Source organism: Peromyscus californicus, unplaced genomic scaffold, assembly GCF_007827085.1.
Source record: "Peromyscus californicus insignis strain IS unplaced genomic scaffold, ASM782708v3 Scaffold_7__1_contigs__length_154581171, whole genome shotgun sequence".
Lineage (NCBI taxonomy): Eukaryota > Metazoa > Chordata > Mammalia > Rodentia > Cricetidae > Peromyscus > Peromyscus californicus.
This window is the reverse complement of record NW_026294595.1, coordinates 106,042,145-106,068,157: the sequence shown is the minus strand read 5'-3', so window position 1 is coordinate 106,068,157 and position 26,013 is coordinate 106,042,145. Positions and strand designations below refer to the sequence as shown.

At 41.7% G+C, this 26,013-nt stretch overlaps 1 protein-coding gene across 6 annotated transcripts in view; it reads right to left on the bottom strand.

Annotated features, from left to right (window-relative positions):
- The window catches only part of Pank2 (pantothenate kinase 2), a 37,478-nt gene that overhangs the window by 5,404 nt on the left and 6,061 nt on the right, over positions 1 to 26,013 (bottom strand). For 4 of the 6 annotated variants that reach the window (XM_052726059.1, XM_052726055.1, XM_052726057.1 and 1 more), the window contains exons 2-5: positions 17,850 to 18,202; positions 13,583 to 13,836; positions 10,005 to 10,181; positions 4,743 to 4,866 (exon numbers count right to left, since the gene is read on the bottom strand). In XM_052726059.1, coding sequence (XP_052582019.1) covers positions 4,743 to 4,866; positions 10,005 to 10,181; positions 13,583 to 13,836; positions 17,850 to 17,957 — 663 coding nt within the window. In that variant the 5' untranslated portion in view covers positions 17,958 to 18,202. The other 2 variants (XM_052726060.1, XM_052726056.1) reach the window with 2 other exon arrangements.

Here is a 26,013-nt window from a genome sequence, read left to right as displayed (position 1 = left end):
TTAGACACCCTATGGCATAGTGAGCACAACTCTAAGTTTGTGACGGCACTCTGAGGGGAGAAAGCCAGCCGAGCAGCAGCATTCCCTCTCTCCCTCTCAGTCCTGGTCCATCCACTTGTGATCAAGAGCCTCCCATTCACACTGCCACAAGTACAAGCAATTCCTACGGCCATGCCTTCCCCACCATGAGTAAATTTTCTTCCCCTAAGTTGCTCCTGCCAGGATTTAGTTTCAGCAACATAAAAAGGACACCAAGGGCCAGGGAGACAGAGAAGGTGCTTGTTCTGCAAGTGTGAGGGAGGGCCTACACAGCATCTACATGAAAAGCCAGACTGGCTGCACATGCCTGTAACCACAGCACCAGGGTCCAAGACAGTGGATCCTGAGAGCTCAGTCTATTTCAAGGCAGTAGATGTAGAAAGATAAAGGAAGACATGCAGAGTCCTGCTCTGGTCTCCATGTACACGAGCATGGATATGCACATCTACACATTCACATGTATAAGCAGAAAGAGAGAGAGACAGAGACAGAGACACAGAGACAGAGGAGAAAAGAGGAAAAAACAAAGAGAAAAGAGGGAGAGAGAAAAAAGGAGGAAAACAAAATAGGAAAGCAATACAGAAAACTGGTACCAACAGGCCAGTGAAATGGCATATCAGGTAAAAACGCTTACCTCAAAGCCTAATGACATGGGTTCAATCCCAGAACCAACCCACATAAAACTAGACCAGAACCAATCCACAAGTTGCCCTCTAGCATCCACAAGCATGCCATCACACACGGGCACTCCACCCCACATATACAATAATAATTATATTTTAAAAGAAATTGGTACCAAGAAATGAGGCCATTATTGTAATAACACCGTGGTACATAGGCCTTCTAGACCACTGGAGAGATGTGGAGGAGTCTGGAACCTGAAGCACCCAAGAGATGTGAAAAATGGGCAATTTCAAAGAAAAGAGCATGAATCCAGGTAAAATGACTCTAATTGTTAGAGAGATTATTGCCATTACAGAGAAACCAGGGATAGTGCACCAAGACAACAGAAAGGTACTCTGAGGTTAAGACCCGCACCTTCAAAAGCTCCAGGGCACAACAGTGCAAACTTATTAGAAAAACTTTCATTTAAAAGATGACTGCCTGAACAAGGCCTCCAAGGGCTGCCTGCCCAGGACAGTGTTTTCCTAGGTTTCAGCCACGCAGCCACTCAGAGACTTCTGTCACTATTAGAGATGAGGCATAGCTACATCTAGAGCTGAAGGCAGGAGTCAGCAGGGGTTCCATGTAGTACTGTTTGGCAGGCATCACCATCGGTTGTTAAAATGGCTCAGTGGTAAGGACACTTGCCTGATAAGCTGAGTTTGATTCACCATGTTGGACGGATAGAATCAATTCCCAAAAGCTATCCTCTGATTTTACACAACCTTTGACATGCAAGCGCGCACACACACACACACACACACACAACAAATAAACAAACAAACGAATAAAAGTTTTTGGGACAATCCAAGAGTTATGGGGTCACTGAAGTTTGCACCACGGCCCCAGAAAGCTAATGGGGCCAAGCAATGTGGGACTGGGTTGAATTCCCTCCAAGGAGGCTCCAAGAGGCGACTACGTGAAACAGTTTAGGTGAAGTCTAAGTTGCAATGTAGACTCTAAAACACTGGAGATGCCAGGAGCATGGGATATTTGCCAAGGAAAACTGTAGACTCCATGTGAAGGCAGCTCAAGAGAGAAACTACAACTGCCACCACCATAGCGGGAAGAGAATTCTGAAAGCCTGCAGAAACCTAAATGATGCCATCAGGAGCCCCGTGGTGGGCACGGAGCTGCAAAGGTTGGCATTTATCCTATTCTGTTACATAGTCCGATGTTTTCCTGCTATGCACCTGCACCTCCATTACAGAATGGAAATGTTTATTCTGCCTCATTATACTGGAAACTGTACTCTACATTTTGATTTGACAGAACCTCACCATTATGAGGGAAGTCTCAGAACCAACTTTGTTCTGCTTTGTTTCTGAGACAGATTCCCATTATGTAGCCTCAGCTGGCCTGGAAATCACACTGTAGACCAGCCATCTGCCTACCTACCTCTGCCACCTGGGTACTGGGATTAAAGGCATGGTTCTCCACGCCCAGCTTCAGAACCAAGCCACCGTACTCAAGTAAATAAGGCCTCATTCATGCAAGCAACTCTGAGTAAATGCAGTGGGCCACAAACAACAACAATTAAAAAAAAAAAAAAAAAAAAAAAAGACATGTGGTAGATGGGGGATATGGGGAAAAGGAGGGAGGGGTTCTGAGGAAGACAAAAACAGCTGATAATGAGGAGCATATGTAATGTGAAAGGAAGACTCTGCTGACACTCAGATGAACATGAGAGGAAAAAAAGACATTAAGGGTAAGAGGTGGAATGTTAGATTTAAAGTGAGGTGCTTAGGTGACAAGTTGACAAGGGATAACCTCCAGATGGGCAATACTAATTGTCAGCATTAACTGGAGTAGGAAGCATTAGTGAGACACACCTTTGGTCTACAAGGGCATTTCCAGAGGAGTAATTAAGAAAAGACTTGCCTTGAGTGTGGGCGACACCATCCTATAGACTGAAACGTCAGCTGAACCAGCCTTCATCTGTTTCCTGGCATATCCAGATGTAAATGAGCAGCCCCACTCCACACAGGTCACTCCTACAACCACACCTTCCCTACCACGACAGACTCTCAATCTGGGAGCCAACATCAATCCTGCTAAGGTACTTTTGTCAGGTATCTGGTCAAGAAGAAAATAACTAACCCAAAAGAGGGCTTGACACAGAGAAGCAAATTATGCAAGGTATGTGACAGCTAAAAACAGTTCAGCTTCAGCTATGAACCAAATAAGCAAAGTCTCAGAGCTGTCTAACAAAGCCCACCTGAAATTCCACCCTCACATTCAGTAAAGCTGTCCAGCCATCAATGCTAAAGATTCGCAAAAGGGACATCCCTGTACAAAGCTCCTCAGCAATCTCTACCAGAATCCACAAGTATAATCACAACGCAGGATGATCAGAACGGTCACCCCCAAGTCAGCCCTGTATCAAGAATGAAACAACCAAAGAACAAGTTCATACTTCAAAATACTTACCACAGTCACCACTTCCAAAAAACCAAATGCCCAGCTCTATTTGAATAATTTATGACAAAATAAGAATCTGATCAAATATACAGCCATGACCTAGGAAAGTAGCTTAGTCAGTAGAGTATCTGCCATGCAAGTGTGAAGAGTTGAGTTGAGTTCCCCAGAATCCACCTAAGAAAGCAGGGGCAATGGCAAGTTTATAATCCCAGCACTGGGGAGGCAGAGACAGTCAGATCCCAGGGACTCACTGGCCAGTCACCCTAGGCTAATTAACAAGTTTCAACCAGTGAGCGACCCTGTCTCAAAAATTAAGGTGAGCCAGGCATGGTAGCACACAACTTTAATACCAGCACTAGGGAGGCAGAGGCAGCCAGATCTCTAGGAGTTTGAGGACAGCCCGGTCTTGATAGCCAGTTCAAAACAAAACAAAACAAAACAAACAAAATCCATGGTGGATAGAACCTGAGGAACACCCTAAGTTGTCCTCTGACCTTCACACTTGTGCAAGTACACACATGCACTTACATACACAAAATTCAGCTATAAACCATGTATTTCAGGTTAAAAACATAATGTGGGCTGGAGAGATGGCTCAGAGGTTAAGAGCACTGGATGCTCTTCCAAAGGTCCTGAGTTCAATTCCCAGCAACCACATGGTGACTCACAAACATCTGTAATGAGATCTAGTTCCCTCTTCTGGCTGTAGGTGTACATGCAGGCAGAACACTGTATACATAATAAATAAATAAATCTTAAAAAAAAAAAATAAAAAAATAAAAACACAATGTATGCACATCAACTAAAAATTTTAAAATACTTAAGCACAAGAAAAAGTACGTGATAAAAGAAAAAATGTTACTCAAATGAAGTATTTTTTTTTAATCTGGTATATAGTATCTTCTAAATTAAAATTTAGGCAAATCCTTTGGGCCTTGAAGTCTCCTTTTAAGGTACATGTCTAAATTATTTGAAGAGTAACTTTAAACCAAAGTGTGTCAATAGGGACAAGCCATAACGCTGCACCAACTGGATCCTAGATACTCCTTCCTAAGGGCAGCCCATTCTTGGTTCTTTCATAGCCCTGTACAATGCTGCTTGACCTGAATGCTACAAGGCAGCACTGTAAAGAAGCTGAAAGCACGAAGACAGCTCTGCTGAGGTGGAGGGGAACCAAGGTGGGCCTTCCTCTGACCGCTCAGTCTTCTCCCAGCGTCAGTGGCTTCCTGTGAATTCCTTTCCACACCTCAACAGCACCCAGCAAACACAGCATCTAGATTCAGCATTGTTACCCATCATTCATCGCACCCCCAGCTCAACTCTGGCCTCCTTCCTGAACCCCTTCTACTTTTTCCTCAGAAGAAGCCATTTGCTCCTAGCAGTAAAGAGAAGCACTCCTCTTCAGGAAGAAAAAAGATGGGGGGCGGGGGGGGGGGGGGGCGTCAATGAAGATGAATCTGTTCCTCAAGAGTGTAAAGTTCATATTTAAAGTCTACCCCGAGTAACTACATTTGGGCACTACTGTAAGAAGACAGACACTGTGTAAGGCTGAGGGGGGACGCATTTAGGAAAGTCAACATTTCCCCTTAGAGTAACAGAACAATCTCATGTTCCCTTACTTCATTAAGGGCACACATTCTTGCTATGGAGCCAATGTTGTTGGTGATGGTGATCAAAGTTGCTCTGGCAAGGTCCTCCTTACTGGCAGACTCTCTCTTCTCCTTGCTCATCATGTTTCCAAAACTGTGGTAGAGAAAAAAAATTTCATTGCTGAAACATAGGCAACAAAGTCCAAGAGAACTTCAATGTTACGTTACTATGACAAAATGACTTTACAATAAGCCTTTCCATTTTTTTATTACAGAACGATAGAAACATCTACTGAAGAGAGCTCAGCTTCAAACAAAAGTCCACAAAGCGCTCTAAATGAACAGGTAACATGCCCTGTCTTCTACTGAAATCCAACTCTGGTACCAGATAGTTTACTATCCCAGCAGCATCCTGCAGATCCACTGAGAGGCAACACTACCTGATCTGCCACTAGAGTTCCAGGAAGACCTCTCTTATCGGCAGGTCATCCCTACTGTGCAAGTGTCCTACTTAGATGGTCCAGTCACATCTAGTATAGAAAACTCATTTTATCAGCACAAAGTACAAAATAGCTGAGTCCCACAGTGAGCTACTGACGTTCCAGGCTGCCCTAGAAGGTAAATAAAAAGCTTCAAATTTATTGACCAGCAGAAGTGCTACATTAGTAATGACCCACACCCAAGAATAAAAAAGTGATGAACTGTGATCAAATGCTACAAACAAAACAGAATCTACATGATTTACTCAGCAAATACTTGCACATGAATGCTTTTTCTATTATTAAAAACCAAGTGCCCTTCTGTGCATGGTAACTCATACCTCTAATACTAGCACTTAGGAGGCAGAGGCAAGTTAGATCTCTAAGAGTTCAAGGCCAGTCAGGGCTACATAGTGAGACCTATCTCAAAAACAAAACAACACACATGTGCTCTAACACAGAAACAAAAATTACATTCCCAAGGGGGCTAGAAAAATGGCCCAGTGGTTAGGAGCACTGGCTGCTCTTCCAGAGGACCTCTTCAATTCCCAGAACCCACATGTCAGCTCATAACCATCTGTAAGTCTCTAACTTCGGTCCCAGGGAATCTGATGCCCTCTTCTGGCCTCTGTGAGCACCTGGAATGCTCATGGTATACATACATACATTCAGGCAAAATACTCATACACATAAAAGTAGTTATTTTAAAAAATTAAAACAAACAAAATAAAATTAAGGAAGTCCCAAGCTGAGCATGGTAGCACAAGTCAGCATCTCAGCACCTGAAAGACCAAGGCAGACCTGACCTTCACAGTGAAATCCTGTCTCAAAAACAGCAAGAGGAAGAGGAAGAAAAGACTTCCATATTCTGCAGAGAATTAAAGAGAAATATGTCATGGTATTGTGTTCCCCGAAATATTATGCACGCTAATAAACTTATCTGGGGTCAGAGAACAGGACAGCCACAATATTAAACATAGAGGATAGGCAGTGGTAGCACATGCCTTTAATCCTAGCATTCCAGAGGCAGAAATCCCTCTGGATCTCTGTGAGTTCAAGGCCTCATTAGAAACAGCCAGGCATGGTGACACCTGCCTTTAATCCCAAGAAGTGAGCCTTTAATCCCAGGGAGTGATGGCAGAAAGTGGAAAGGTTTATAAGGCGTGAGGACCAGAAACTACAAGCATTTGGCTGGTTAAGCTTTTAGGCTTTGAGCAGCATTCAGCTGAGATCCATTTGGATATGAGGACTCAGAGGCTTCCAGTCTGAGGAAACAGGATCAGCTGAAGAACTGTCAAGGTGAGGAAGCTGTGGCTTGTTCTGCTTCTCTGATCATTCAGCATTCACTCCAACACCTGGCTCCGGGTTTGTTTTATTTAATAAGACCCTTTAGAGATTCCTGCTACAGAAATATACTTAACAAAAGAAACAGAATGCTTGTGTACTGAAATCTTTTGCAGTTGAAAGACAACCACCACCTAAATAAATGGAAAAAAGCCCATCTTCTTGAACCAAAGACTTGACAGTGTTAAGTTGGCAATACTCAGGTCTACAGAGATAGCTCAGTGGTTAAAAGCACTTGCTCTTGCAAAGACCCAGGTTCAATTCCAAGCACCCATACATGGCTCATGATGGTCTGTATTTCCAGATTGATATCCTTTTCTGACCTTCATGACCACCAGACATACACTGGGTACACATCCATCCATCCAAGAGAAACACACATATAAAATTTAAAAATAATAATTAAAAATAAAAGTTGGCAATACTCCTGAAACAGGTAAATAGATTCAACACTGTTCCTATCAAACTCCCAGCTATCTTCTTTACAGACATTGCCAAGTTGATCCTAAAATTCATATAGGAAGTCAAAGAATTCAAAATAATCTTGGAAAGGAAGAACAAGTTAAAGGGCTGTGTCCTGTATGTTTACCACTTCTCCCTTAAAAACTTAGTACAAGGCTGTAGACATAAACAAGGGAATGTGGTACTGTTCTAAAGACAAATATACAGAACAGAAGGAAGTTAAGAATCCAGAAATAAACTGAAACATCAGAGTCAACTGATTGTGACAAAGGACTCCAAAGAATAGGGAAAGAACAGTCTTCAGCAGATGGATCAGCTAGAACATGAGAAAAACACCATGCAAAAGAGACTATGGAGCTCTATCATGTACCATACAGAAAAGCTAACACAGAATGGGACATAGACATAAATGCCAAAGCCCAAACTATAAAACTCTTACAAGTTAAATCTTTACAATCTTGGATGAGGCAAATTACACTAAAAAAAAAAAAAAAAAAGCACAAGAGATAAACACATAAATAAGAGGCTTCAACAAAATTATAAGCTTCTGGCAGGGTTTGATAGAACTCACCTATAACCCCAGCACTCGGGGGACAAAAGCAGAAAGAGGAATAAAAATCTGAGGCCAGCCAGGACCACACACTGAAATTCAGTCTCAAAAAAACAAAATGAGGCTGTAAGTGTAGCCTCAATCGGTAGAGTGCTTACCTAGCATGAATGGGGCCCTAAACATGATCCCTAGCACTAAATAATCTGGATGTATTGGCACAGACCTGTAATCCCAGTATGCAGAAGGTAGAGACAAAAAGCCAGGACATAACTAGGTCAAGGCCAGTTTGAGAGACGGGAGACCTTGCTCGCCCCCCTTCCCCCACCCACCCCAAATAAAAGTTAGGTATGTACTGCAAACACCATCAAGGAAGTAAAAAGAAAGAAGAGGGTTGTATCAATTGTACGTGTGTGTGTGTGTGTGTGTGTGTGTGTGTGTGTGTGGTATCTGTATATATGTGTATGTTATATGTGTATACACACACACACACATAATAAAGAACTTTTATCTATAACATGTAAAGAATACTTAAAGCTCAGCCAGTCAGTAGTAGCAAAGCAGAGGCAGGCAGATCTCTGTGACTTTGAGGCCAACCTGGTCTACAATACAAAGTAAGTTCTAGGACAGCCAGGACTCAAAAACAAAAAACAAACAAAAAATTCTTGAAGCTCAATAAATAGAAAAAATAATTTTAATTAGCAAAAGGCTTCAACAGACATATTCCTTAAATGATAAACAGAAAAAAAAAAACTCAAGATTACAATAAGCCATGGCCTGGTGGCACATCCCTGTTATTTCCAACAGTCAGGAAGCTGATACAGAGAGGATTACAAATTCAAGGCCACTCTGGCCTCTGCAGAGGGAAGACATAGCTCCACCAAAGGAAGAAAAGGAAAGGCCCAGATGTAGAGATGAATGGAAAATTCAGGGAGTAGATGAGAGACATGAGGAGAAAACTTAAGGAAGCTACAGTGGAGGGACTGTCTGTGTATCCTTTTGTGGGAGTCCTCTGCTCGCAATGACCATCAGGATGAATTCTGCTTATGTATGACTTCTGCTATTTTTCCAAGCAACTGACACTGGGATGGATCCCCATGGTTCTCTTTTTCCTTACACCTTGCTGCTATGCCAGCTTCTAACTACAGGCTGCCTTTGTGCCCAGTGTCAATAATACAGTTTTAACCATTTGCATAGAAAAAATGAAATTACTAAAGCAGTTTATAAAAAGGGGTGGGTGGGGGCGAGTCCTAAATAAAAAGACAAAAATGTAGAATAAACTAATCTCTCTTAAGATGCTGGGGATGTAAAATGGTATGGTCACATTGAAGAGCAGTCTAGTAGTTCCCTCAAAAGACTAAGGTTACCATGCAGCATACCAATTTCAATCCTAGGTAGAGATAAAAAAAATTAAAGCAGGTTATAATAGCACAGGCCTTTAACTTGGGAGGCAGAGGCAGAGGCAGACGGTTCTCGAGTTCAAGGCCTGCCTGGTCTACAGAGTAAGTTCCAGGAGAGCTAGGACTAGATAGAGAAATCTTGAATCAAACAAACAAAATTTAAAAAAAAAGAAAAAATTGGGGGCTGGAGAGATGGCTCAGAGGTTAAGAGCACTGTCTGCACTTCCAGAGGTCCTGAGTTCAATTCCCAGCAACCACATGGTGGCTCACAACCATCTGTAATGAGATCTGGTGCCCTCTTCTGTATACATAATAAATAAATAAATTTTTTAAAAAAAGAAAAAATTAAATGTCCATACAAAGACAAGTACACAGGTCTTCAGCACTATTCATGACAGCCAGAAAAAAAATGGGAACATCCAATGTCTATTAACTAATAAATACATAAATATGGTATATTCACATAATAGATCACTCAACAATAAAAAGAAATAATTCTATAAACATTGCACTAAGTGACATGAACCTTGTCATGACAGATCATACTATATGATACCATATATATAAAATGTTCAGAATAACCAAATCCATAGAGACAGAAAAAAAGGCAGCTTTGAGAAGGTAAAATGAAAAAGTGACAGCTAAAGGCTGCAAGGTTTCTTTCTAAAATGATGAAAATATTCTGAAATTGAATTATAGTAATAGCTATAAAATTCTGTAAATATAAAACAAACCACTAAATTACATATTTTTTTTTCAAAGACAAGTGCTTGTGTATACCAGACTAGCCTCCAATTCACTATGAAGCAGAGAATGATCTGGAACTCCTGATCCTCCTGTCTCCATCCCAGGACTGGGATTATAGGCATGTACATACCCAGTTTATACAGTGCTGGGGATCATACACACTAGTACATACTCTACTAACTGAACTACCTCTTCAGCCCCAAATTTAAACAGATAACTTAATACATTACATTTCAATGAAACTGTTTAATATAAAACATATACCTAATAGGATTTTAGTCCCATGTTTCTTACTAGGTACATACTCCCTTACCTTGAAGCCACAGCCCAGCCTGGCAATCCAAACCTTTCATAGTCTCCTCCATAAATGTCTCGAACTAATTTGTCCACTTTGGTGCTATCCCCACGAGACGCCATTTCAAGAGCTTCTTCAAAAGTGCTACAGCCAGTAAGAAGACAGCAGAGACCAAAGAAAGTTCCTCCTCCAAGACTATGATTAAAAGCAAACAATGTAGTATTTTTAAAACACAGGAATGGGATGTTAAGACTTATGAACCCCAAAATGATATTCATGTATCAGTCTACTCTTGCCCCAATTAAATCATGCATGATACCAATAAGTTTGCAAGAAGATAAATATAAGTGCCTCATAAACACAAAATGCATCCATCCATGTGAGCTAACAAAGTAGAAAATATATATAGCCCATCTCCCTGTACACATCCCCAGTGCAGTCTACTCTTGTGGAGTATGAAAAGCCCCAGGTACACATAAGTAAGGCCAACATACCCAGCATCATGTTGGCACCTACTTTCTGTCTTCAAGTACAGAATGAGCTCTGACATCATTCAAACACCTGTCACTCTAACCCACCAGACTCCTCTATTGAAACCTCTTTCTTCTCCAAACTACTCTCATTTGTTAGCTAATACTATTAGGTAAAGAGTTATTCAAATCCTCAGTTCCTTTTTTTCCTCAACCTTTGAACCTTAGCCAAAATATTCATTCTCTTCTTTCATCCAATCCTCCCTTTTCAAATCATTTTTCTAGTTATCAGTACCTCAACTTCTAGATCCATACTGTCTTAGTTACCTTTCTATTGCTGTGGTAAGACACCATGACCAAGACAACCTATAGAAGAAACAAGTTTATTTGGGGCATACAGTTTCAGTGCTAAGAGTCCATGATCATCATGGCAGAGTATGGCAGCAGGCAGGTAGGCAATGAAGCAGTAGCTGAGAGCTCCCATCTTGAGACACAACCATGAGGCAGAAAGAGCTAACTGGGAATGGCTTGGGTTTCTGAAACCTCAAAGCCCACCCCCTGTAACAAATCTCCTCCAATGAGGCCACCCTTCTTAAGCCTTCCCAAACATTGCCATCAACTGGGATCAAGCATTCAAATATATGAGCCTATGAGAAGGCATTCTCATTCTACCCTGGTCCCCATAGGCTTGTAGCCATATCATAATGCAAAATGCACTTAGTCCCTCTCCAAAAGTCCCCATAGTATTTCAATCTCAATACTGTTTCGAAGTCCATCCATGTCTCTTCCAAGATTCAAGGCAATCCAATAAAACCCCATGTAAAAGCAAAAGCAAAAAGCAGATCACATACCCCCAACATACAATGCACAGAATATATATTACCATTCCAAATGGAAGAAAGGGGGCATAGTGAGGAAATACTGGACCAAACCAAGATTGAAAAACAGCAGGGCAAACTCCAAATCCACTATCTCTGTCTGATGACAAAGGACTTAGATGGCTCTCCCCTTCTAGCTTTGCCAACTATTACACACTTCTCTCTCTTGGGCTGGTTCCACAGCCTGTCTGTAGTCCTCCTTAGCAGGTATCCCATGGCTCTGGCATCTCCAACATCTTGGGATCTCCAAGGCAATCCAGGTTTCACCTTCACAGCTTCACAAAATGGCCTTTCAGGGCCTCCACATCCCTACTCCCCTGACACATGCCTGGCCTCAAGTGGTTTTCCTTAATCATGAAGATTCCACAACCACTTTACTCATATATTCTTCTTGAGTCTAAAGCCAGAACCATGTGGATAACTCTGCCAATTTGGGCTGCCTGCTTGGGAAGAGACCTGGCCCCTTTTTGAATTACATTTGCAACAGCTTTCCTTTGTTGTTGGTTTTTTGTTCTTGATGGTGGTGGTTTGTTTTGAGCAGAAAATTTCTCAGGCATTTCCTTCTTACAAGTTGAAAGCTTAGCTGGGCAGTGTCTTGCCCTGAGGGCACCCATCCCTTTTATTTTAGTTACCTTATCTTTCAACAGAGGCCTTGGTTCCAACATTAAATCTCCTAATGCTATTTTTCCACTTCAAACTGTGCCTTTTGTATGTTTTTGTCCCCTTATTCTTTTGCACTGTAGATCTGCCTAACAGTTATTGCTAATAACCACATGACATAGTATTAGGCTGTCTTGAAATCTTCTCAGCCAAGAAAATTAATCCATTATTTTTCAATTTTGCCTCAGATAACTTTTTAGGACAAGAGCAGAAAGCAGCCACATTCATGCCAAAATATCACAAGAATGATCTCTAGCCCAGCTGCTAATATTGTTCTCCTCTGAAACATTTTTTGTTTGAAACAGGGTCCCTCTATATCAGCATTTCTCAACCTGAGGGTTGCAACCCCTTTAAGGGTCAAATGACTCTTTCACAAGGGTCACCTAATACCATGGGAAAATACAGATAATTTACATTACGATTCCTAACATTAGCAAAATTAGCATAGAAAATAATTTTATGGTCAGGAGTCACTACAACATGAGGAACTGTATGTACTAAAGGGTCAGACAGCATTAGGAAGGTTGAGAACCACTTGGTCTTGAACTCAAGAGATCTGCCTGCCTCTGCCTCCTGAGTGCTGGGATTAAAGGTGTGTGCCACCACACCTGACTGACCCCCTCTCTGAAACCTCTTGAGTTGGGCATCCACAGTCAACACTGCTCTCTGAACTAGTCTTCCAAGCTCCTACTAGGTTGGCCCTATTCAGCCCTGCTTACAGCATTTAACCACTTTCCTAATCCAAAGTCCCAAAGTCCACATACCACAAGTCTGTCACACCAATAGCCCATTCCCTGGTACCAACTTCTGTCTTAGTTACTTTTCTATTGCTGTGGTAAGACACCATGACCAAGACAACTTTTAGAATCATTTACTGGGGGCTGATAATTAAGAGTCCATGACCATCATGGTGGGAAGCATGAAAGCAGATAGGCAGGTTTGATACTGGAGCAGTAGCTGAGAATTCACATCTTGAGACACAACCATGAAACAGAAACTTGGGAATGGCTGGGGTTTTTGAAACCTAAAAGCCCACCCCCAGTAACACACCTCCTTTTCCCAAACATTTCCACCAACTGGGGGCCAAGTATTAAAACTTATGAGCCTATGGGCGCCACTCTCATTCAAACTTTCACATACACCATCCCATGAATATCAATATCCCTTGCCCTATGGCATCCCCTGGTCACCTTATACCATCCTCTGGTATAAATGCATGTATGAACATGCTAAAGCATGTATACATGAATATATACAAAGTCTACAGGTTTCAAAGAAAGAACTTCTCTTCCAAAGGTCTACCTGGTTAACTTCAGCTACTTTATATATGCACACCATAAACTATGGATGCAATGAGTCTATTGAGGCAACGCTTAATGAAACAATGATAATAAAAATCCTAGGCAAAAGAGATTAAAAGAGCTCATGATGTCAGAATGTTTAAAGAGAAGCAACATGTGCTTGCATAGTGTCAAAAATTTAAATATTTCACAAAATTTTAATGGGTGCTATAGGTATAGTTCTGTGATACCTGAGAATTCAGAAAACCTGTATCAAGTATAAACAATGACTTATATGAAGGATTTACCTGGTGCCTGTGACCCTCTTATAATTATCTTTGGAATACACTGCTAAGATGCTAACCCCTGAGCCGATGTTCACCAGAAGCAGAGGGTATGGATTTTTCAAATCAAATGGTAACTTCTGACATTTTTCAGAATCAGCAGGATTTTCAAAATAATAGCATTGTGACCGTCCATTGAATCCAACTGAGTCAATGTACAAAATTCCTTTTATTAAGCAATCCAGTTCATCCAGTTTGTGAAGTTGAAGGTCACCTATCTGTAATAAAGTAAGAATGTGATCAGACTTTCTAATAAGCCAACAATTTTTTAAAATATGGTTTTCTGAAACAAAGTCTCACTGTAACCTAAAGCTGGCCTCAAATCCTCTTACCCCCTCTTGCTAAGTGCTAAGACTACAGGTGTGACCCACCACATCTGGCAACCAACAGAAAAATTTTCAATTCCACTTAAAAAGACATCTCTACACTGAAGGAACCATAAAAGCGTGCCCATGGATGTGTAGCATCTATACGTAATTTGCAGCAGATCTGGGGAAGGGAAAAGGAGAAGGGACCGCCAAGACAAACTCTGGTTCCACAGACCCAAAGAGTCACCATCCAAACCACTGCAACTGTGGGGCTGTGTGCCAAGTCACAAGTGAGCAGCAGAAACAGAACCTCTGTTGGGAGGGACGGTGAAGCAGAGATGTAACTGAGGCCATGGCTTATCAGAGTACCCAGCACCTAGTAACAATGGCAGAATCCATAAAGAGTGACATGCTGGGATGGAAAGATAGCTCAGTTGGTAAAGTTTTGCCATTTCCACACACTCAGAAAAAGCCGAGTGTGGTGGCACACACCTATAATCCAGTGCTGGGAAGGTACAGATAGGGGAAACCCTGGAGCTCTCTGTCCAGATGGCCTAGTCTAATCAAGGAGCCCATGTGGACAGCTTCTTAAGATCAACACTAAGGTTGACCTGGAGATCAACATCAAGTCTTTCTCAATAGCTCTCTAGCTCATCTTTGAAGTCAAGGTCTCTCTTACTGAAGCTAGTATTCACTGACTACCTAGACTGGCTAGCCAGCCATCTCTATTCCCTGCACTAAGGCCACAGGCACACACTTGGCTTTCTCATGTGGGTGCTAAGGATTCAAACTCAGGTCCTCATGCTTGAGCAGTAGGCACTTTACCCACAGCACCACTTTCCTAACATCCTTCATTCCATGTAGTTTTCATCGTAACATGAGAACATGACAAGAAGAAACCCACTGGGAGACTCTCACAAAGGAGTACTTGCTATTCCACTCCTTACCTCAATCACAGATAGAAAAGAAAACATTGAAAACCATCAAATAAGAAAAATCAAGGGAAGAGCATGAAACCTACCGGGCATGTTGACACACACCTTTAATCCCAGCACTCAAGAGGCAGAGGCAGGTGGATCTCTGTGAGTTCAAGGTCAGCCTAGTCTAGAGAGTGAGTTCCAGAACAGGCTCAAAGCTACATAGAGAAACACTGTCTCAAAAAAAAAACAGAATACGAAACCTTATTAGCTAGTGCATGTCATTTCTATGCTAGGATTACAACAGCCAGTTCCAGGGGGGGAAGAAATCAGAAAGGAACAAGGCCATAAACGATGTAGTGACATATACAGGAAAAGAACGAGACATAAAAACAATGTAAACTCAAGTCCCTGGAAAAGCCAGGTACATGCTGGAAATTCCACATACTGACTAACTGGTTAGTTCTTAATTGTTCTTTAGTACTCTCAACAGCCATCGCCAACTTTTAGACTTAACACCCCCTTAGACTATCAGCTAAAATCTCTGGAATGTATTAACAGACCACTACTTAAACTTAAGAACGTCATTAGACAACATCGAAAACCTATAGCACCTGCCAACTGATGTCTCCACCAATGCATCTGGAAAGGCACTGCTTTACAGCTTTTGTTCTGCAACCACTTCCACAAAGATGTCATTCACATCGTTCAGGGCAAAAACCTACCTCAGTCAAATATCCTCATTTGGTAACATGGAAAGAGGTTACTGAAGACATTTTAAGTCTGTATACATTGCACCCTGAAGCTTGTTAGGGTCACACACTTTTGCCACATCAACCCTCAAAAGATCTAGCTCAAGATCTTGCAGGGTTCACAAAAGGAAAGCAAAACCTAATGCCCAGTGGTATACTGGCCTTAAGAGTTTAGATATGGTGGAGAAACTTGGTTAGCAAGCATACTGCAGGCTGGGGCTGTATCTGCCTAGTTTGTGCACCACAGCTCTGCTGTCAGCTCTAATGCCTAAAAAGAACCACTTTAAAAAAATTGGGGGGGGGGGGGTTGGGGATTTAGCTCAGTGGTAGAGCACTTGCTTAGCAAGCGCAAGGCCCTGGGTTCGGTCCTCAGCTCCAAAAAAAAAAGACAAAATAACAAAAAAACTTTTTCGAAACAGGGTTTATCTATGTAACAGCTCTGGCTGTTCTGGAATTCGCTTTGTAAACCAGGCTGGCATTGAACTCATAGAGATCCCCCTGCCCCACCTCCTAAATGCTGGGATTAATGGTGTGTACCACCACTGCCTGATCACTTTAAAATTTTTATTTTAAATTTTATGTATATGAGGTTTTGTCTGCATGTATGTATGTATACCACATGTATATAGCAGGATCCCCTGGAACTGGAGTTACACGTGGTTGTAAGCCCCCATGTGGGTGCTAGAAATCAAACCTGGGTACTCTAGAGGAGCGGCCAGTGCTCTAAACCACTCAACCATCTCCCCAGCCCCTCATACCCCCAAAAGTACACTTTTAACCAGACATGCTAGAAAATACCTGAGGTGGCAGAAGAGAAACTATGTGGTATACAAGATTAGAAGCATTTTTGTGGCCATATAGTGTGTGTGCACATGTGGAGATCAGAGGACAACTTGAGATGTTATTCCTCAGGTGACATCTACTTTTTTCCTGATTCTTCACTGGCCTGGAGTTTTCCATGGAAGCTGCCCAATGAGCCCCAGGGATCCACTTGTCTCTGCCTCCCTAGTGCTGGGAAAATATCCAGGTTTTTTGTTAGTTTGTTTCTGAGATGGGGTCTATATATCCCTGACTGATCTGGAACTTGCCATGTAGACCAGGCTAACCCCAAACTCACAGAGATCCGCCTGCCTCAGACTCCTGAGTACTGCTATGATGATGTATTATGTCCCCAATATATTATGCACCCTAATAGTTTATCTGAGCATCAGAGGAAAAGCCAGCCACTATAGTAAACATAGAGGTCAGGCAATGGTAGCACAGGCCTTTAATCCTATCACTCGGGAAACAGAGATCCGTCTGGGTCTCTGTGAGTTCAAGACCACACTGGGAACAGAGCCAGGTGTGGTGGTACATACATACCTTTAATCCCAGCACTAACCATAAAGGTCTGGAGGTCTGTACAGACAGACAGGAAGTGACAGAGCTGGGCAGGAAGACAAAGTGATGTAGCTGGGCAGAGAGAGGAAATGAGATGCAGAACAGAAAGGCATATAGGCGTGGGTAGACAGGAAGTAGATCTCTTTGGCTGAGGATCTCCAAGTGGTGAGAACAAGGCTGGCTTCTTTCTGCTTTTCTGATCTCTCCATTTTAACCCCAATATCTGGCTCCAAGTTTTAAGACCATTTAGCAATTCGTCTACATACTGTTGAGATTAAAGGCATGGACCACCACAGCCAACTTAATTTTTATGTCTGTGTGTGTCCATTTCCAAGAAGACCACAGTGGGATCGGACACCCTGGCACTGGGAGTGCAGGCAGTTATGGGCTGTTTTGACACAGGTGCTGGGAATTGAACTTAGGTCCTTGCTGAGCTACCTCTCCAGCCCACACACAGCCTTTTTATGTGGGTTCTAAAGAACGAACTCAGGTCCTCCAAACACTTTACTGACTGAGCCATCTCCTTAGCCCAGGACTAAATTTTTCATTTTTATTTTTAACTCCTTAATGAGATGTAATAATGGTACTCCTCATAGACACTTACTGTGCTTATCCCATACTCAAAGTTTTTATACTAAAGAAATGGTAAAATGCTATGCTGATACACATCGACATGTTTCAACCAGGTAAGAAGCACACAACCCAACAATTGCCAGAAAGCTAACTCCTCACTGTCACTAGCTTATATATAATGTTCATTTCCCTCAGGAATATTTAAGCTCCATTAAAAATGAAAATGATTCTACCACTTGTAATTGGCATCATTTTAAACAATCAAATTACCATAAATTGTATATAAGCTAAAAATGCATACTGTGAGAAAATCCTGCTCAAATTTGTATGATCCACCTCCAGTGGCACAAAAGACAGTGTGGAGACTCGAGAAGTTTTTATCTTTGCCCATTTGAATAAAAGCAGGCATGTCATGAGTGGGAAAGCGTATAAAGTGCAGATTGCCTTTGCGTCCACACAGAGTCAGGTCCTTCAGCTCAAGGTGCACGTCCCGAATTCCTGTGGATCCATAAGCCACATTGGAGGTCAGGTACTTGCGAATGCTTTTCAGACTCTCCACTTCCTCCTTTTCTTCCTCAGCAGTGATGTCTTTAGGTTCAAAATAAACCAGCTTGACTAGGGTTCCACCAATATCCAAGCCAAACCATGGAAAAACTAAATGGGAAAGAAAAAAAAAATGTCAAAACACCTTTTTCTAAAAATATTACTTGACTAGCAACTTATTCCACAGGCTATGGTTTCTAAGGAATAAACTAAAAGGTTTTGGGGAAAAGAAATGTGAATCAAAAATATCAAAGTATTAGGACAAACTAACTTTTCTGTATGCCCAAACTATACTATGAAGTACTTAAAAGCTAACAAATTAAGTTTCAACCCTGAAAAACAAAGACTGTGAATGAACATCTTCACCCTGCCTCCAGCACAAAGGAAGGAGCGCTGAGACTTTACAGAGCTCTAGTACTCACACTGAGAGCGAAGCCTACCGAAGACTCTCCAGGGTCAATTCCTCTCCGCACTACCCTGGGCTAGTTGTACAGGTTAGGGATAGAGTACTTGTCCACTTATAGCAGGCCCTAGGTTTATTCTCTGGGTAGACAAAAAAGGGAAACACTGGCAACTTAAAAATAAAAGGCTTCAAAGGACTTTAAGTCCAAGCTATCTGCTGCCCAAAAAACACTTTAAAATTAAAAAAATAGGGGGCAGAGAGAACATCCACTTGGTGGCTCAACTCACAACTGTATTTAACTACAGTCCCAGGGATCTGATATCCTCTCTTCTGGCCTCCATAGGCTCTAGGCACATACATGGTGCACAGACATACACGTAGGCAAAACAACCATACATATAAAAATTTTAACAAATAATTAGTCAGTAGCTTCAGGAACATAAAGATGGACATATATGTCTTCCCAACCCTAAATCTAGAAATGACTAATAAAAGCTTAAGTTTACTAACATTCTTCCCTAAAATAATTCTGGAAAACACACACATACACACATACACACACACACACACACACACACACACACACACACACACACACACACACACACACACATCTAGCCAGTGTCTGTTCTGAAGCATCCAAAGGAACACTAATAAAGCTGGAAGCAACTGTGAAGGTGGGAAAGCACACAGGGACGCTCTACTCAAGCATGAGGTGGAATGGCTGCCAGGATGACACAGGAGCAAGTTTCAGCAGCCATGTTGATATGGTCAGGAAATAGATTTGGAGAAACTCGACAGGCTACCACCAATTCCTCTCTACCAAGAGTACTTCTCACCATCACAAAGACAAACAATCTCTTCCCTGAGTACATGGACCAGAGACACAGAGTCAGGATGGCATCCAATTAGGTGCTGCCACCCAAAGGAAGGACAGCCTCCACACCTGCCATACATATATCCCATCTCCCCACTACACTCCATCCCAGGAGACAATAAACAGAATCTACAGCCACTGACAGATCAATAGCAATTCTCAAAAGTATGTGAGGAAAGCGTGCAACAATAATAAATAGTAAATGTCTTCAGACACATGACATCTATGAAAAACTAGAAACTAAAAACTACCAAAACTACAATTAATGCATGATTTTAAAAAGTAAACAGAACCAGATACTTATAAGCTTGTGTAAAACTAATGAACAGGAGCTGGAGAGATGGCCCAGTGGAAAAGAATGTATACTGCTCTTGCAAAGGACCAGAGTTCAGTTCCCAGCACTCACATCAGGTAGCTCACAACTGCATGTAACTACAGCTCCAAAAGATTCAACACTCTTCTGGCTTCCTCTGACATCTATACTCACCTGCATATATTGACACACAAACACGCATACACATAATTTTAAAAGAAAATAAATCCTTAAAAAAAAGGGGGGGTGGGGATGGGGGTGGGGGGTGGAGATTTAGCTCAGTGGTAAAGTGTTTGCCTAGCAAGCACAAGGCCCTGGGTTCGGTCCTCAGCTCTGGAAAAAAAAACAAACAAACAAAAACAAAAGAGATGAATAGTTTGTTCCTAATCATGGAGTGGGAAAATGCTCAACACTCACTCTAGAAAAAAAAAAGCATAAACTTATCTACGAAACTCAAAAGCAAACTGAGTGAAAGAAGCCTTGCAGAAAAGGCTATATACTCTAGGAAATACAAACTAATCACTTCTGCAGCTAGGAGGGAAAGCCAACTGTATGATCATACTGGTAAAGAGAAGAAAGACTTCAGAGGTACAGGTCAGTGGTGGCCCAAATCTTAAACTGTACGGTGGGGGAAATGTAAGAGTCATAGAGGTACATAATCTAAGTCAAACCAATACAGTTAAACAGTAAGATGGAAGCGCAGACACACAAAGTAGAACACAAAACTAAGAAATCCTCCCAGAATGCCTCTCAAGTTAAAAAAAAAAAAAAAAAGTTGGGCCGGGCGGTGGTGGCGTGCGCCTTTGATCCCAGCACTCGGGAGGCAGAGCCAGGCGGATCTCTGTGAGTTCCAGGCCAGCCTGGTCTACAGAGTGAGATCCAAGACAGGCACCAAAGGCACCAAAACTACACAGAGAAACCCTGTCTCAAAAAAGCAAAAAAAAAAAAAAAAAAGTTGGAAATAGAGATAGAACCATAAGCCTTATCTCCCACAAGTTCTAGAAATTTCTTGGGACAGAGTGGAAAGACTTTTTTTTTTTTTTTTCGAGACAGGGTTTCTCTGTGTAGCTTTGCGCCTTTCCTGGAACTCACTTTGGAGACCAGGCTGGCCTCGAACTCACAGAGATCCGCCTGGCTCTGCCTCCCGAGTGCTGGGATTAAAGACGTGCGCCACCACTGCCCAGCCGGAAAGACTTTTTAAAGGAAGACTTTTTAAAAAAATCCTACTGAAGCCAGGTATGGTGTGATACACATTTAGTCCCAGCACAGGCAGATCTCTATGAGTTCCAAACCACCTAGTGCTCCACAGTGAGACCTTGTCTCAAAAAAATAAAGAAAAGTAAGAAAAGAAGCCAGGTGGTGGTGCTGCACACCTTTAATCCCAGCATTTGGGAGGCAGAGGCAGGTAGATTTCTTTGTGAGTTTGAGGCCACCAGTTCCAGTAGAGCCAAGGCTGGTAGTGAGAAACTCTGTCTTGAAAAATCAAAAATAAAATAAGTAAAGAAATCTTACTGAACCAGGCAGTGGTGGCACACACCTTTAATCCCAGCACTCGGGAGGCAGAGGCAGGCAGAGCTCTGTGAGTTCGAGGCCAGCTTGGTCTATAGAGTGAGTTTCAGGACAGGCTCCAAAGCTACACAGAGAAATCCTGTCTTGAAAAAGCAAAAACAAAAATAAAGAAAGAAAAAAAAATCTTACTGAAATTTCAGAAAACCGTAAGAACCAAAGTTTCTAGGAATAGACACAAATCACACAAAGGAAGCAGTGCTCTTCATCAGCAATGTGAATGTTAGAAGACAAAGGCACACAGGCTTCAAAGACAGAAGGAAAAAGGGTCACATGTGTTATCCAGTCAACCAGCTTTCAAGCAGGAATCCAAAAGAAACTTCACACACAAGGACTGCCACTCAAAGAGTTTCTGATTCATGTAGATGCACAGCAGCATAATTTTACATTTCCAAGAGCTGTAAGAAAGATTTTAATCCGTAAGCTATAAGCAGAGGAATAAATGCATGCTGACTTTAAGATCTAAAATACTTACACAATTTCAACAAAGGACATCAAGGAGGAAAGGAGTAGGAAGTGAACGCAGCATGTCTGTATTGTAGGGAAAGGAAAGAGGACAAGACTGAGCAGCTGGAGACAAGAACAGAAAAGGGACGCTTTAAAACAAAACAAAACATGTAGTGGTAGTGCATAGCTGTAATCCTAGGACTCAGGAGGCAGAGGCAGGGGGATCATTGCAAGTTCAAGACCAGCATGGTTACATGTCAAGTTCCAGGCCAGCTACCACTTCACAATGAGACCCTCATGTCAAACATAAATAAAAGCAGCCCTGGAAGAGAAAAGGAACATAAGATTTTTCAAATAACTAGATACAGGCAATAAGTCTACTGTATGGGAGTGGGGATAGCCTGGGGATCCAACCCAGGGCCTCACATACTGTGATGTAAACACCCCACCACTTAGATACATCCCTAGCCCTAAAAGATTTTGCAGGTTTTCACCACAGAGAAACTGCTTAAGTAGATATGCTAACTAACAATGATTTAAACATACAATGGATATATGAGTCAAAACATCACATAGGGCGCTGTAAACAGGAATAAAGAATATTTTTACACACAGCTAAAAGCAAATTTTAAGCTGGGTAGAGTGGCACAAGCATGTAATTTTAGTGCTCAAGAGGCTGAAGCTGGAAGATGACGACTGTAGGACTTTCCTTTCCTGTCCGCCAGTTCCCAAATATCCAACAGATACGTAAAAAATGCTCGGCTTAAACCAAAAAATGACTATTAATGTCAAAATATTTTAAACTGGTATGGATTTTGGTTTATTGGTACAAATTTAAAGTTATTTTTACTATACTACATGTATGTTTCTACTCTTGTTTGGGGTATTGTGCTTATGCCAACTCAATTAAAAATGTAATGTATAATTAAGAAATGCTGATTAATAGTCATCTATTATAGTCAAACTTACAGTCATGTTAGGTATGTTTTCAAGGTCATACACAGATATATTTAGATAGATAGATAGATGATAGATAGATAGATAGATAGATAGTTAGATAGACGGTCTTCAAATACTTCAAAGACCTACAGAATATGGCATTTAATATATTTAATAACCTAAGGCTTTTCATGACAGTGAGACACATTTGCTCCTGACGGCACCAATCTACTTCAAAGAAGAGGATGAGCATCAAAGAAACCGAGTTTACTTTCTTTTTTTTCTTTTTTTTTTTTGGTTTTCAAGACAGGGTTTCTCTGTGTAGTTTTGCGCCTTTCCTGGAACTCACTTTGTAGACCAGGCTGGCCTCGAACTCACAGAGATCCTCCTGCCTCTGCCTCCTGAGTGCTGGGATTAAAGGTGTGCGCCACCACCGCCCGGCGAGTTTACTTTCTTTATGGAAAAAGCTAAAAAACTGCCCTTGCCTCAATTGCTGACAGTATACTGTCCAAACTGGACCAGCAGGATGCAAAAAAGGTGACTGGCAAACTTTGCCAAGACAAGGTAGGAGAGTCCTTCAAAATTCTCTGCTTTACAGAAATGTCTGTCAGATATACTTGGCCTGTTGGCAAAAGATGGGTACCCCAATGTTACAGAAGAACCCAGGGTGATGGTCCAGGCAGCCTGATGTCCCTGTTGTTAGTAACATTTTACCTTTCTGGGGTCTTTGACATAGTTGAAGACTAGATAGTCATAGTTAAATTTCCTCTAGTTATAATAAAAGGTAAACTAGGTATAAAACTTTAGAGTCATAAAAATAAGATATTTTCTCTAAATTTGCCAAATACAAATGGACTGAATATTGTAACTGTAATTCTTACTTAATAACTGCTTTGTTATATATAGTTTTACTATGCTAAGGTTTAAAACCTTCCTTTTTTATTAGACAAAAGGGGAGAAATGCTGTGGAATAATCCTTCTGTACACTGTGAATATATATTACTCTCATTTGTTAATAAAGAATTGACTAGCTGGTAGCCAGGCAGAAAGTATAGGCAGCCAAACTGAGAATGTTGGGAGAAAAGAAGGGTGTGAAGTCAGTGGAGTCGCCAAGAGATGCAGAAGGAGCAAGACATGCTGAAGGACAGGTAAAGCCATAAGCCACGTGGCAATACACAGATTAATAGAAATGGGTTAAGTTGTTAGAACTAGTTAGTAATAAGCCTGAGCTATCAGCCGAGCATTTGTAATTAATATTAAGCCTCTGTGTTGGTTATTTGGGAACTGGCAGGTGGGACAGAAACTTCTACCTACAGACTACAAGTTCAAGGACAGCCTGGGCTATATAGTGTAAGCTTATGTCATCAAATAAAAATTATGTATACAATGTCATGTACAACTTCAAACGCTAGAAAAATAAAGCAAACTAGACCTAGAATAGGCAGAAGCAAGCCAGGCATATTAATGCATGTCTGCAGTCACAGCACTCAGGAAGCTAAACAGGAGTATTGCCACGATGTCCAGGCCAGCGACAGCTACAAAGCATAACTGTCAGAAAAATAAAAACCAAGAGCTGGAAAGATGACTCAATGGTTGGAGCACCTGCTGTACAAGAGGAGAATCTGAATTAGTATCCCAGCACTCAGGTAAAAAGCTGGTTGTTGCTGCATGAATGTCTATTCCCCCATCACTGTGGAGAGTGGAAACAGGAGGATACTGAGGCTTGCTGGCCTCCAGCCTAGGTCCAAGTTCAGTGAGAGACTCTGTTTCAAAAGAAAAAAGCAGGGAGTGTAGAACAAGACACCTAGTATCTTCCTCTGGTCTCCATATTTGTAGAGGCGCACACGGACAGACGGACGGACGGACGGGGACACACACACACACACACACACACACACACACACACACACACACACCCCAAAAGGAAGATATAAATGAAAACAGAAAAAAATATCTTGCATAAAGCTACAGTATTGCTGATCAATAAACAAAATGAAGTCTTGGAAAAGCCATTAAAACAGAAAAAAGGCTTCTGAGTGCATGCATTTTATAAGCCTACTAACCCACTCCCATTCTTGAGACTGTCTTCTCTTTCTTAAACTGTCTATATTTCTACTGACTTAAAATAATAATAATAATAAACAGTACTCAAGAGGCAGAGGCAGGCAGATCTCTGAGTGTGAGGCCAGTTTGGTTTACAGAGCAAGTTCCAGGACAATCAGAGCTATACAAAGAAACCCTGTCTTAAAAAAGCAAACAAACAAAGCAAGTAAGCAAGGAATAACTGGGCTGGGAATATAGAGCTCAGTGGTAGAGTGCTTGCCTAAAATGCATGAGATTCTAAGTTCAATTTACAGCATAGGGGTGAGGGTGGGATATTCTAGTAACTATTAGCTTCATATGTATGACTGGGTATGCACATGGGAGCCAGGAATCAACACTGAGTATCTAGCTCAATCATTTCTCCACCTTACTGTATGAGTCTCTCACTAAACCTAGAACTCTAAGATTAGCTAGTGGGGGAAAACCCATAAAAAGTTAGCTCAAGGGACAAAAGCTGACTCCATGGGTAAAGTGCTTACTGTAAAAACATGAAGATATAAGCCTTAGTCCCCAGCACACATGTAAGGAGCTGAGCACCTCAGCTCCCATCTACAAATCCAGCATTCCTAAAGATAAGTGGGAGGTGGAGACAGGAGAATCTTCAAAAATTCATGGGCCAGCTAGCAAACAAAGGGAACCTGTCTCAACCAAAACGGAAGACAAGCACCCACCCAAGACTGTCACCTGACCTCCACCCCATGTCACAGTCCACACATGCCTGCAAACATGTGCATATGCACACACACAAATCATATATACACAAAAGATTTTTGGTTTTGTTTTTTTCAAGACAGGTTTTCTCTGTGTAGCTTTGGAGTCTGTCCTGCAACTCACTCTGTAGACCAGGCGGGCCTTGAACTCACAGAGCTCTGCCTGCCTCTGCCTCCCGAGTGCTGGGATTAAAGGTGTGCACCACCACTGCCAGGCCACAAAAGATTTTTAAATAGTTCATAATGAGGAAGGAAAAAAAAACATGAAAATGAAAAGCACTGAAAATCACTGGGGGGAGGGGAGGAAAGGCAAGCCCTTTTGGTTCCAAACAAACCTGGGGACACTTAAAACATGCCAGCTCCACTCAACCAACACCAATGTTCCCCAAAAGCCAAGGAACCTCTTTTCCTCTCTTCTAAATTAGTATCCACAAGCTACAAAAAAGTTTTGTTTTCTAGACATTAATGAAATTTAAGGATATTCCATGATTGGTAATGAGTCCAAAAATCACCAAGTTCCAAAGAGCTCCCTCATGTGCTACATCATACAAGGAGCCATCTTCA